This window comes from Ranitomeya variabilis, chromosome 2 (assembly GCF_051348905.1).
Source record: "Ranitomeya variabilis isolate aRanVar5 chromosome 2, aRanVar5.hap1, whole genome shotgun sequence".
Classification (NCBI taxonomy): Eukaryota; Metazoa; Chordata; class Amphibia; order Anura; family Dendrobatidae; genus Ranitomeya; species Ranitomeya variabilis.
Genome location: NC_135233.1, coordinates 64,181,474 through 64,195,830, shown reverse-complemented (window position 1 = coordinate 64,195,830; position 14,357 = coordinate 64,181,474). Strand labels below are relative to the sequence as shown.

At 41.4% G+C, this 14,357-nt stretch overlaps 1 protein-coding gene across 3 annotated transcripts in view; it reads left to right on the top strand.

Moving 5' to 3' along the window:
• Nucleotides 1-14,357, top strand: part of WDPCP (WD repeat containing planar cell polarity effector) — a 357,770-nt gene that overhangs the window by 311,969 nt on the left and 31,444 nt on the right. For all 3 annotated transcript variants that reach the window (XM_077282497.1, XM_077282498.1, XM_077282499.1), the window contains one exon: nt 2,849-2,969. In XM_077282497.1, coding sequence (XP_077138612.1) covers nt 2,849-2,969 — 121 coding nt within the window. The remainder of the gene's footprint in view (nt 1-2,848; nt 2,970-14,357) is intronic.

Here is a 14,357-nt window from a genome sequence, read left to right as displayed (position 1 = left end):
CATTTTGGCTGTTCCCTTTTGATTTTCCCATGTTGTCAAAAAGGCAAGTGGACTTTTAGGGTATGTGCACACCTTCCGGATTATTCGCATATGTTTCGCATTTTTTCGGCGGCTTTCCGCTGCAAAAACGCATACATTTAGCATCCCATCATTTTTTGGTTTCTGCAATTTTTGTGCACATGTTGCGTATTTTTCCGCGAAAAAAAAACCCCATGCCGAAAAATACGCAGCATGTTCATTAATTTTGCGGATTTCCCACTATATTATTGCATTGGGAACCTCCGGAAAAAAAACGCGAAAAATCCGCACAAAAAACACGAAAATACGTGATAAAAACGCATGCAGAATTCCTGCGGAAAACCTCAGGATTTTCTCAGGAAATTTCTGCATACTTTCCGGACGTGTGCACATACCCTTAAAGTAGGCCTTAAAATACTGCCATATGTACACCTCCAATTACATCAAATGATGTCAATTAGCTTCTGATGTCAGAAGCTTCCAAAGCCATGATAATACTTTCTGGAATTTTCCAAGCTATTTAAAGTCAACCTAATGTATGTAAACCTCTGATCCACTGGAATGATATGGCGAATAATTAATGAAATTATTTGTTTGTAAACAGTACAAACAACTTAGTTCAGTTCGATGATGCACAATCTTTCGAGGGGTTAAGTATGAATTGGATTACTTTAACCTTAGTGTATGAAATCTTGTGACGTCAGATGTATTTTTTATAGTAAAAATTCAATTAAAATTATTTAAGAGACAAAATGTAGTACATCAACATTAAAAATAAATGGATACATACACTTTTTTTTAATAAATGTCATATACATTGAAATTGCAGTACCGAGAAAGAAAAGTTGTGCAGCTGAGATAACACAATCAATGGACTAGTTAATGATATGCAAATTATGAAAGAAAAGTATGAATGGCACACACACACAAATGCATGCACTGAGAAGCCATGGACTTCTAACATTGAGGTTATTTAACACCTTAACCCCTTTCTAACCTCGGACGGAATAGTACGTCCGATGGCAGTACCCCCGCTTTGATGTGGCTCCGGTGGTGAGCCCACATCAAAGCCGGGACATGTCAGCTGTTTTGAACAGCTGACATGTGCCCGCATTAGGTGCGGGTAGAATCGCGATCCACCCGCACCTATTAACTAGTTAAATGCCGCTTCATTTTACAAGCGCATCCGGCCAGAAATGCGCACCGGTCCATCACGTGATCGGGGGTCATCAGCATAACAACCAGAAGTCTCCTTGAGACCTCTATGGTTGTTGATGCCGGATTGCTGTGAGCGCCATCCTGTGGTCGGCGCTCATAGCAATGCAGTAATTCAGCTACATAGAGGCGATCTGAACGTCGCCTCTATGTAGCTGAGCCGATCAAGTTGTGGCAGCTTCTAGCCTCCCATGGAGGCTATTGAAGCATGGCAAAAGTAAAAAAAAAAAATGTTTTTAAAAATATGAAAGAAATATATAAAAGTTCAAATCGCCCCCCTTTCGCTCCATTCAAAATAAAAAAAAAAAAACTACACAATTGCGCAATATTTTTTATTTAATTTTTTTTTTAGCAAAGTTTGGAATTTTTTTTACCAGTTAGATAAAAAATAACCTAGACATGTTTGGTGTCTATGAACTTGTAATGACCTGGAGAATCATAAGGTTAGGTCAGTTTTTGCATTTAGTGAACCTAGCAAAAAAGCCAAACAAAAAACAAGTGTGGGATTGCACTTTTTTTTGCAATTTCACCGCACTTGGATTTTTTTTTATCAATTTCTAGTACACGACATGGTAAAATCAATGGGGTCGTTCAAAAGTACAACTCGTCCTTCAAAAAAATAAGCCCTCACATGGCCATATTGACGGAAAAATAAAAAAGTTATGCCTCTGGGAAGGAGGGGAGAGAAAAACAAAACGCAAAAACGAAAATACCCCGGGTCATGAAGGGGTTAATACCAGACCACACATTCTGCGTGGCCTAAACGTGCTGCCATGGTATGCAGCGTCTCCAGTGTTGTCTCCCATCGAGCACATCTTTAATGTCATTAGTGGATGTTCATAAAGGGAGCTGCCATCAGCGGATCTTGATGATTTGTGTGATCAAGTACATTTAGCATAGCAGAACATATCTTATTATAAGATATGCAGTCACTCGATATGACTGCAGATTTCTGAATCCTAACAGCGTGCTACATCAGAAGCAGCGGTGAGGTGTCTGCAGTACCATTCTTCTGTGTTTTTCCCGTTGCGACTCCCATGAAACGAAGCGTTGCAGGAAGTAAATAAAAATATTACAAACATAGGGAATAGCTGTATGGGAATAATGTTGGGGAATTGTATAATAAAGTTACAAAAGTGCTTAGGGCTTAAAGATATATATTTATAAAGGACATTATAGGTATTGGACCATTGCTTTCAGGCAAGTAAAACATGCAAACAATGCAAAACAAATAGTAATACTATTGGAACCTGTGGAACATTTGAGAATGATAGAGTTAACAATTCTGAATCATTACTTAAATAATCACTTTACAAGTAATTAATTATGGACATAGAGTTGTTAGCCCCTAACCTTTGGGCTATAGATGTTAATTCATCATTAACTGGGACTGACGAACACAAGATAGAATTATAGAAAAATAAAAAAGACAGTAAAGGAGAGGAAAACGGAAACCCTTGGGTGGATAAATTGGGAAGGAAAAGAAGCTAGAAGGTGAGAGGAGGAAGGAAAGAGAAAAATAGTGTGGGGTCAGAAGGGTCTTGTAAATAGGAATTTATTTAATGGTTATTCTCTTATGTTCTTACGTGAAATTGCTGCTTTTCTCTACATTCAGAGTCTTTGGTGACGGCAGATAGACTGGATGCTGTGAGCGAAGCTTTTGTTGATCTCTCTTTGAGTCAAGATGAGAGGTGTTCAGAAAGGGTCTCCTCTGTGAAAAACATCACAGGCAGCAGGTAAGAGTTGTCTTTGTCCAGTACTTAGAATTGTTGGATATTTTCTAATTATTTTACCCATACATAGTAAGTGAGTTAATTAGCAACAAGATTACAGCAAGAGAAAAAATATACAGGTCTCCAAACCATGTGAGAAGTAGTAAAAAGCAGACGTTTCTGCCCTCCCGAGCCTCATTCACACATGTGACGGTTGGGAAGTAGAAGGTGAAGATCGTGATGATTGTGCGGTGACATGCTGTGAGTTTATGGAGGGCAACACTATGTAGTTGCACTTTGATTCGGCACAAACCTTGGCTTTTTTCCTTTTCCTGTGCTTTCGGTTATGTACATTTAGTCCTATACGTTGGTTATGCAGTTGACAGTCACACATAGATGTGCAGACATTCATGAATCAGAGGTGCGTCTAATCAGCATCAGTCTTCTGAATATAATTATAGATATCATTACCACTTATCATATATTTGCATCTCTCTGGTCAGCACGATCGATTTATAGCAAGTTTAATATTTAATATAGTTAGTTTAATTGAGATGCCATGAGATTTGAAACAAAAATGACATTTGTTTCACTAAGTTTTTTAAAAGTACATTTTTAAAAAAAAATTGCTAATTTTTATAAATATTCCATATCACTATCTACGGTATTATGAAAAAAATAAACAGAAATCTTGCAATGTTCACAGAGTCTAGTTCTTATTCTTCCTTTTTTATAATGAAGACTTTCCTACAGTCTCCTTATCATCACAGACAGGATCACAATGTCAGCATGTCACTCTCCGCAAGGAGAAACGATGCTTCTTGGATATCGATCTGATGCCTCTGCCTTTCACAGAGCCAAACCAGATCTCCACTTTGCACTGACGAGGGGCAGTACCCCGAAACACAGTGTCTGCAAATTGAGATTCTGGTTTGGCTTTTATCCTAAGTCATGTGACAAGGCTCGTTAAAGGGTCGACATTGACTTGTAGTATTTCTACTTCCAATAGGTGGCACTAGAGTTTTAGTTCTCTTCCTCTCTGAAGAGACAATTTGCATAATTAGCATATTTCCCAGAGGAGCATTGCGGCTTTAAGTCTCCTCATATCAGCATGCTTAGCATGTCAATCTCTGCAAGGAGAAACGATACTTCTTAAATGACACCTCAATACACAGTAGATCACTTTGCCTCTCTGCTCCTGCTCTCCTGTCTGTCACACTATATGCAGTCATAACAAAGAGGTGGACTTTCAGTTTGGGGCAGGCAAGTTCATTGGACAATATCAGGAGCAATGCATGCTGGGAAGTGAGAAGGAAAAGTTAAGGAACCTATAGTGCTGGCAGAATCTTGATAAAGAGGTACTGCTCACTTAAAAAGAGAGGATGGCAAGTTAAAGAGTCTAAAAATCAGGACCGTTCCTAGACCTACTAGTTTTAAAGGGCCACTGTCACCCCCTCCAGCCGTTATAAACTAAAAGAGCCACCTTGTGCAGCAGCAGTGCGGCCACCCTGTTACTGAATCCCCGCCCCGCAGTGTGTTATGCATTATGCACAGTGCAGGGCTGGGATTCCTGGGCATGCGCACTGTGCTTGTCAGACGCTCCCCCAGGTTCCCCGCCTTCCAGCGTCGGTCTGTGCAGGAAGCTGCCCAGGAATCCCATCCCCGCACTGTGCATAATGAATAACACAGTGCGGGGCGGGGATTCAGTAACAGGGTGGCCGCACTGCCCGCACAGGCGCAGTCAGGCACCCGGCATCTGAGCTATGACGGCCAATGAACACTGCGCCTGCCCCAGGCAGGCACGCACAGCGCAGGCGCCGGATTTAAGAAGAACAGCGCGCAGGGGGCGGCGACCATCGCCCCAGAAGAGCTGAGTGACGGCAGTTGGGCGCTTCACAGAGGAGGCTTCAGACCCGCCTCCAGGTACCAAGATAGGTATTTGGGGAAAATTATAAAACGCTTTATTGAGGGAATAACAGAAGCAAAAACTAAAAGAGCCACCTTGTTAGACTGCAGCATTACTGCTGCACAAGGTGGCTCTTTTAGTTTATAACGGCTGGAGGGGGGTGACAGTGGCCCTTTAACTAGTTGTGGGGGATGAAGGCAGAGGGTCATGCTTTTCTGTAAGTTTTGTAATAAAGGACAGGTATGTTTTAAACTTCATTCAGATTTATTTCTCACCCTTAACTTTGCTCTCATGGCCGGTCTTGACAAGGTTATTCATATCATTATAATAAATAGTGAAAATGTATAGGCGTAAAATATCTTTTTCTCTTTTGTGTTTTTGCTTTTTGGAGGGTATGATGGACCAAATTCTTCTGTGACATTGGGGACCCTGTTCTCTATATCTACCTGAATTTTTAAGTTGTATACATTACCAGTGTATGCAAAGCGGAGACATCTGAAAACACAGAAAATATAGCTATGGTAACATTAGTCGCCCATACGTCACATGTAACAACCCATGTTATTATTCTCACTATACAGCATAATTGAACCAATTTCAATGCATCAAATTAAGACGTCTGGATAGGGACGCTTTACCGAGTCAGTGTTATTGTCATTGCAAGTATCTACCTGCATTGTTTCGAAGAATTGTAGAGCAAGCCATTTTGTCTGTCAAGATGTTTTTTTTCTTTTTTATTTGTTTTTCTTTTTTTTTATATAATGCCTGTTACATGAAATAACCTGTACAAAGCAACCACATACTCATGACTGGCAGCAATAAAGGTTTTGTCTGTGTACAGTATACTTATTGATCAAAATGAGCACCTGGATGTCTAGATCATGAGAAGACAGTGTGATAATTTGGCCACATGTACAAGATCAAGACATCTGAAACTCAAACCTTGGGCCGTGGCCGTGGTTGATTTCCACGGCAAAAGATGGATATTTAGATGTGAAGTTAATTGAGCATTATGGTCCCATATTACCGTCGTAAGAATTACAGCCTACTTTTAGATAGGCAGACCATGATCTCTCTCATGAGCCGCTTCATATTCTGCTGAGGTCGGTGAATGGTACCTTCTCCATTCACTTCTGGAGGAGTTGCAGAAATAGACTTGTAAGGATGATGAGCCAGTGGCTCTCCCACCACGAGGCAGAGCTCAGCCATATAAACATTTTGGCTTTTAGTCAATCTCCATATGACATTGTATATTTAGATCCAGTAACATAGTTACATAGTTATTAAGGTTGAAGGAAGACTTTAAGTCCATCTAGTTCAACCCATAGCCTAAGGTACTGTCACACAGTGCAATTACGATCGCTACGACGGTACGATTCGTGACGTTCTAGCGATATCGTTACGATATCGCAGTGTCTGACACGCAGCAGCGATCAGGGACCCTGCTGAGAATCGTACGTCGTAGCAGATCGTTTGAAACTTTCTTTCGTCGCTGGATCTGCCGCTGTCATCGCTGGATCGTTGTGTGTGACAGCGATCCAGCGATGCGTTCGCTGGTAACCAGGGTAAACATCGGGTTACTAAGCGCAGGGCCGCGCTTAGTAACCCGATGTTTACCGTGGTTACCAGCGTAAAAGTAAAAACAAACAAACCGTACATACTCACCATGTGATGTCCGTCAGGTCCCTTGCAGTCTGCTTCCCACTCTGACTGTGAGCGCCGGCCGGAAAGTGAGAGCAGATCACAGCGGTGATCACCGCTGCGCTCTGCTCTCACTGTACGGCTGCACTCAGTCAGAGCAGGAAGCAGACTGCAAGGGACCTGACGGACATCACATGGTGAGTATGTACGGTTTTTTTTTTTTTACTTTTACGCTGGTAACCACGGTAAACATCGGGTTACTAAGCGCGGCCCTGCGCTTAGTAACCCGATGTTTACCCTGGTTACCAGCGAACCTCGGCATCGCTCCAGCGCCGTGATTGCAAAGTGTGACCGCAGTCTACGACGCTGGAGCGATACTCATACGACGCTGCGACGTCACGGATCGTGCCGTCGTAGCGACGAAAATTGCACGGTGTGACAGTACCCTAACATGCCCTAACATCATGTTTAAGCAAGAAAGGTTTGGCAATTAAAAAAATTGCAAAAGCTTTCCTGACCACATATGATGGGATGCACTGATCTTCTTGACCCAAGGCTTAAGGTCGGGAGTCCAGAGAGTCACCCCATCCCATTGACACAAATTTGTACTCAGAATCCTTTACTCTTTATAGGAAATCTGTCAGTAGGATCCGCAGTTCTAAGCCATCTATATGGGCACGCAGGTCATAGGTAGCTGAATAGAATTATTATTTGATATCTGCTCTCAGATGTCTTATTCCAGATAAATCCACCTTTTTCTTATACAGTGGGGCAAAAAAGTATTTAATCAGTCAGCAATAGTGCAAGTTCCACCACTTAAAAAGATGAGAGGCGTCTGTAATTTACATCATGGGTAGACCTCAACTATGGGAGACAAACTGAGAAATAAAAATCCAGAAAATCACATTGTCTGTTTTTTTTATCATTTTATTTGCATTTTATGGTGGAAAATAAGTATTTGGTCAGAAACAAACAATCAAGATTTCTGGCTCTCACAGACCTGTAACTTCTTCTTTAAGAGTCTCTTCTTTCCTCCACTCATTACCTGTAGTAATGGCACCTGTTTAAACTTGTTATCAGTATAAAAAGACACCTGTGCACACCCTCAAACAGTCTGACTCCAAACTCCACTATAGTGAAGACCAAAGAGCTGTCAAAGGACACCAGAAACAAAGTTGTAGCCCTGCACCAGGCTGGGAAGACTGAATCTGCAATAGCCAACCAGCTTGGAGTGAAGAAATCAACAGTGGGAGCAAGAATTAGAAAATGGAAGACATTCAAGACCACTGATAATCTCCCTCGATCTGGGGCTCCACGCAAAATCCCACCCCGTGGGGTCAGAATGATCACAAGAACGGTGAGCAAAAATCCCAGAACCACGCGGGGGGACCTAGTGAATGAACTGCAGAGAGCTGGGACCAATGTAACAAGGCCTACCATAAGTAACACACTACGCCACCATGGACTCAGATCCTGCAGTGCCAGACGTGTCCCACTGCTTAAGCCAGTACATGTCCGGGCCCGTCTGAAGTTTGCTAGAGAGCATTTGGATGATCCAGAGGAGTTTTGGGAGAATGTCCTATGGTCTGATGAAACCAAACTGGAACTGTTTGGTAGAAACACAACTTGTCGTGTTTGGAGGAAAAAGAATACTGAGTTGCATCCATCAAACACCATACCTACTGTAAAGCATGGTGGTGGAAACATCATGCTTTGGGGCTGTTTCTCTGCAAAGGGGCCAGGACGACTGATCCGGGTACATGAAAGAATGAATGGGGCCATGTATCGTGAGATTTTGAGTGCAAACCTCCTTCCATCAGCAAGGGCATTGAAGATGAAACGTGGCTGGGTCTTTCAACATGACAATGATCCAAAGCACACCGCCAGGGCAACGAAGGAGTGGCTTCGTAAGAAGCATTTCAAGGTCCTGGAGTGGCCTAGCCAGTCTCCAGATCTCAACCCTATAGAAAACCTTTGGAGGGAGTTGAAAGTCCGTGTTGCCAAGCGAAAAGCCAAAAACATCACTGCTCTAGAGGAGATCTGCATGGAGGAATGGGCCAACATACCAACAACAGTGTGTGGCAACCTTGTGAAGACTTACAGAAAACGTTTGACCTCTGTCATTGCCAACAAAGGATGTATTACAAAGTATTGAGATGAAATTTTGTTTCTGACCAAATACTTATTTTCCACCATAATATGCAAATAAAATGATAAAAAAACAGACAATGTGATTTTCTGGATTTTTATTTCTCAGTTTGTCTCCCATAGTTGAGGTCTACCTATGATGTAAATTACAGACGCCTCTCATCTTTTTAAGTGGTGGAACTTGCACTATTGCTGACTGACTAAATACTTTTTTGCCCCACTGTATGTACCGTATTTTTCAGATCACAAGACTCACTTTTTCCCCCAAAATTGGGGTGAAAACGGGAGTACCTCTTATAATCCAAATGTAGCTTACCAAGGTGAGCGTGGCTGCGGTGGAGCGGGTTCTCAGGAGGCAGGGCCGTTGCTGCAAGAAGCTGGCAGGAGCAGAGCGATGCTGCGAGCCCCAAGCTGGGAGGAGGGGGGTGTTCGGTGGTGCGAGGCTGCGGCGGGCCTCGAGCTTTCACAAAATGTCACAGTGGAGTCCTCGCACTGCCGATCATTTTCACTGCAGTGGACTTCAGGAAAATAGCTGCCTCTGGCGGCGCATGCGCAGATTGAGATTTTGGCTCCTGAGATCTCAATCTGCAAGTGTGTCACTTTCCGCTGCTATTTTCACGATGTTCACCGCAGTGAAAACGATTGGAAGTTCGGGGACTCGGCCAACATTTTCTGAAAGCCCGGAGCCCACCGCAGCCTCGCACCACTGAACACCCCCTCCTCCCAGCCCAGCACCCACAGCATTGCCCCAATTCTGCTGCTGCCGCCAGCTTCCTGCAGCAGCGACCCTGCTTCCTGGGACCCCGCTACACCACAGCCTCCCCTCAGGTGAGCTACTATAAAATCAAACAATAAGACACACCATCGTATTATATAAAAAATTGTTCTTATTTTCTGCCATAATATTTGGGGTTAGTCTTACGGTTCGATGCGTCTTATAATCCACAAAATACGTTAAATGTTAAAATCTGTTGACCTGACCTAGATCTCCCTGGAAATCTGCCTCCAGAGCTTATTTTATATGAGAATGGACGTTACCAGTGTGAGACAAGTTGTGACTGACAATCTGATTTACATATCTCACACTGTTATCGCCCTCTTTCCTTATTAAATAATGTCTGGAGGCAGATTCTTAGGGAGATCTATGTCCAGCCCATAGATTGTAAGAACTCATTTACATATTAAGAAAAACTTTGATTTTTCTGGAGTAAGACATCGGATCACAGATATGAAGGTATAATTTTAATTAAATTTCTATGACCTACATGCCTATGTAGATGGCTTAGGACGGTTCATCCTACTGACTTATTCCCTCTAATGATTATTCATGGTTTTTTCTATGTTTTTTTCTGAAAAACCTACATGAGCCAGCATAGCGAACTAGACATTAACACAACCTGATTCTAATGCTGAGAAATTCACCTAAACTTCTCTGTAGTTTAACCATTGATGTCATTCTACACTGTGTTCCAAATTATTATGCAAATTCGATTTAAGTGTCATAAGGATTTAATTGTTTTGTTTTTCAAATAAACTCTTGGATGGTATTGTGTCTCAGGGCTCAATGGATCACTGAAATCAATCTTAAACACATGTGATAATTGGTTTTCCGGGTGATTCTAATTAAAGGAAAACTACTTAAAAATGATGTTCCACATTATTAAGCAGGTCACAGTTTTCAAGTAACATGGGAAAGAAAAAGGATCTCTCTGCTGCTGAAAAGCATCAAATAGTGCAATGCCTTGGTGAAGGGATGAAAACATTAGAAATTTCCCGAAAACGTAAGCGTGATCATCGTACTGTTAAGAGATTTGTGGCTGTATCTGAGCACAAATGTGTTTGTGCTGATAAAGGCATCATGAGGAAGATTTCTGCCAGGCAAGTTCATCGGATTAAGAGAGCAGCTGCTAAAAAGCCATTACAAAGCAGCAAACAGATATTTGAAGCAGCTGGTGCCTCTGGAGTCCCTCGAACCTCAAGGTGTAGGGTCCTTCAAAGGCTTGCTGTGGTGCATAAACCTACTATTCGGCCACCCTTAAACAGTGTTCACAAGCAGAAATGGTTGTATTGGGCCCACACATACATGAAGACTAATTTCCAAACAGTCTTGTTTACTGATAAGTGTTGAGCAACCCTGGTTGGTCCAGATGGATGGAGTAGTGGATGGTTGGTGGATGGCCACCATGTCCCAACAAGGCTGCAACGTCAGCAAGGAGGTGGAGGAGTCATGTTTTGGGCCGGAATCATGGAGAAACAGCTGGTGGGGCCCTTTAAGGTTCCTGAAGGTGTGAAAATGACCTCTGCAAAGTATATAGCGTTTCTGACTGACAACTTTCCTCCATGGTATAAACAGCAGAAATGTGCCTTCAGGAGCAAAATCATCTTCATGCATGACAATGCACCATCTCATGCTGCAAAGAATACCTCTGAGTTTTTGTCTGCTATGGGCATAAAAGAAGATAAACTTGTGGTGTGGCCACCATCTTCCCCTGAACTCAACCCTATAGAGAACCTTTGGAGTATCATAAACTAAAAGATCTATGAGGGTGGGAGGCAGTTCACATCAAAACAGCAGCTCTGGGAAGCTATTCCAACTTCATGCAAAGAAATACAAGCAGAAACTCTCCAAAAACTCACAAGTTCAATGGATGCAAGAATTGTGAAGGTGACATCAAAGAAGGGTCCTATGTTAACATGTAACTTGGCCTGTTAGGATGTTTTGGCGTTAAATAGCTTTTTTGTTCAGTGAATGTGACCTCCTAATGCTGCAAATTCCACAAATGAGCATTTTCAGTTCTTTAAAACATATGAAATGTTTAGAAATTCTACTGTGCCTAATAATTTGGAACAGTGCATTTTGAGTTTTTATTCATTTTGGAGATTATACTGTTATCATTGGGAGTTTTTTTCAATAAAATTCGATGTATACTCTAATGGGTGATGACTTTTATTAGACTGACTGTCTCTTGCACCAACCATTTAGGAAAATCCGAGAAAAATGTCATTTGCATAATAATTTGGAACATAGTGTAAAAGAAAACTTCCTTGGGACTAAGATGAGGAATTAGACTTGTAGAAAATATTAGATTTCCTTGATTTCCTTGCTACTGTTTTGCCAACGTTGAGATCTAGAACACTGAAGATCTTTAAGAAGGAATATTATATTGCATTATTATTTGCACATACAAACAGTACAGTTAGATATCTGCCTATACAAATATATGCCAATATCCCTTTACTTAAGGTACCGAGGACAAAAGAGGCATCTGACATACAGTCTTCATCAAACGTCTTATGTATAGTTGGAGGTTCCTTGCGCCAAGATAAACTCTTTGCTGACAGAGAAGCTTGACAATTATTTTACCTTAATCTATTACTTGGCCCATCCCAGAATGACTTTGTTTACTCATCTCAAAGTCTTTGAGTGCATTTTAGCTTGGCACACAAACAGGACATGTGGCATCTCTAAGGAAGGCATTGGTATCTCAAGATATGCAGAAGGCTTGAAAGAAATCTCCTGCATGTCACAATGTAGTACTTAACTTGTTCACTGCTTTTTCCCTGTGTTCATTTTTGTTGTTATGTTATGCCTCACTTTATATGATTCTGTTGGGCCTGTTTTACACCATGTATTTAAGCTGATACATTTATACATTATATTCTTTGTAAATACAAATGTAAGTCAAATAGATGTACTTTTGACATACATTTGTGCACATATCCGTTTCGATCTGTTGTTTACAGGATGCAAAAGATGCAGTCTGTGGCACTAGTTTCGTTCTTATTTTATTCCTGCTGCTCCCCAGAGTATTACATTTTCTTTTTAATCTGCCATAATGTTACAGTGATATTGTCCTTTTATTTAATGCTAATTTTGATGCTCTTTAGGAAGGAGGCGTGGCTCACAGGATCCTCGGGGGCGTGCCTTTTGGCTGCTCTGCATTATTAACCTGTGTGCCACTCGCCCTTTAAATTACCACTAAATCAAAAGGCCCATACCACTGGAACCATATGTCGTGTTGAAAAAAATTGGAGTACTCGGGAAGGGGAGCAGGAACAACAACAAAAAAAAAAATTGGCCACTTTTGAACTTGTGACTGGTCCTCTTTAATTAGATATATATGCAGATATCGTCTGTAGATATAAAATGTCAAAAACTTGGATACACTTCTTCATCCACTAGTTTTCCTTGTTCTTATTTAAATATGCACATTTGTAGATTCAGACTGAAGGAAATAAAACCATGAAGGAACATGTATGGAAGCAGTGAGTAAAGAAACACACATGAAGCAAACCAGAATAGGTGTTGTACCCTGGATTTCTCAAAACATCCCCCTCTTACGCCAGTGCCGCTTTACACACATTTGACATTATCTCAAGCAGCTTCCTAAACGGTCCAGAAGATCCTGCGAAGAACAGGTCTTAATTATCTAATTGCTGCAAAGCAGCCACTACGGAGGATTGCAAACAAGAAGAAACTTCTTTAGGCCAAGAAATATAAGAATTGCACATTAGATTAGTGGAAATCTGTACTGTGGTCTGATGAGTCCAAATTTGATTAATTTGTTACCAACCACCATGTGTTTGCGAGAAGCTGAAAGATGAGCGGATAGTTTTCTATATGTGTGGTGCTCACTGTGAAGTATGGAGGAGGAAATGTGATTTGTGTTCCTTCGTGGTTTCGCTGCCGTCAGTCTGAATCTACAATGTGCACATTCTAATAAGAACACGGAAAAACGATTGTATGAGCAGGTGTGACCAAACTTACTCTGTCCACAAAATTACACGGGCATGTGAACATCTCCATAAACTATTATAGGTGCGGGTTCTCTCTTTGAAAAACGCAGGTAGTACTCGTACGAGAAAAACTGGTGTCTACACCTCTTTTATTGGGACATCTTGTTCTCAATGGAGTTCTTTGCATTGGACAATTCCTACTTGCTAGGTTTACTGCTATAGGACCCTTCTACCTGGACATGTCCTCACCCACTGGGACGCTCACAGGGGGAATCTAGCCGTGAGTGTTCAGTTTGCCTGCATCACCACCAAAGTTAAATTAGACATTACGCATCGCTGCCAATGTAGACACGTGGCCAATGCAGACATGTCCACTACTGAATATCTGCTGTATGCCCCTGAACGTGACTGTCTGGTCCTAAAATTAGGTAACTACAAACTGAGATGAAGGACGACACCTGACAAATTATATTGCGTTATTGGTGAAAAATTAAGTACACCCTTACTGCTTCCATAGAAATGGAGTGTAAATAGCTGCTAGGTGCTGCTAATCAAATGCCCTTGATTGTTCATCAGCAAGTGTGACCACCTTGTCAAATGCAGAAGTTCAAAGAGGGTGCACTTTGCTTTTCTCACTTATTTGGAGACACAAATACACAAAGTGCAATTTTACAACCATGTATTTGTTACTCCTAGATAATATTTGCTCGGAATAACAGTTGAAAAAAAAAATGTAGATCTGTTTTTTTTGGAACGAATATATCAATATAATCAACATGTAATGGAGCTTGCCACTATTTATTTTTTAGCCAATTTGTACAGTATGTGTCATTAAAAAAATCTCTAAATGCATCCATATGAAATCAGAATATGCAAATAGCTTCTTCAGAGAGAAAAAGTACAGGAACTCTCACCACCTAATAGAGGCACATGGATAAATAGTGCCGCTATATAGGTGCATGAGGCTCTAATACATTGCC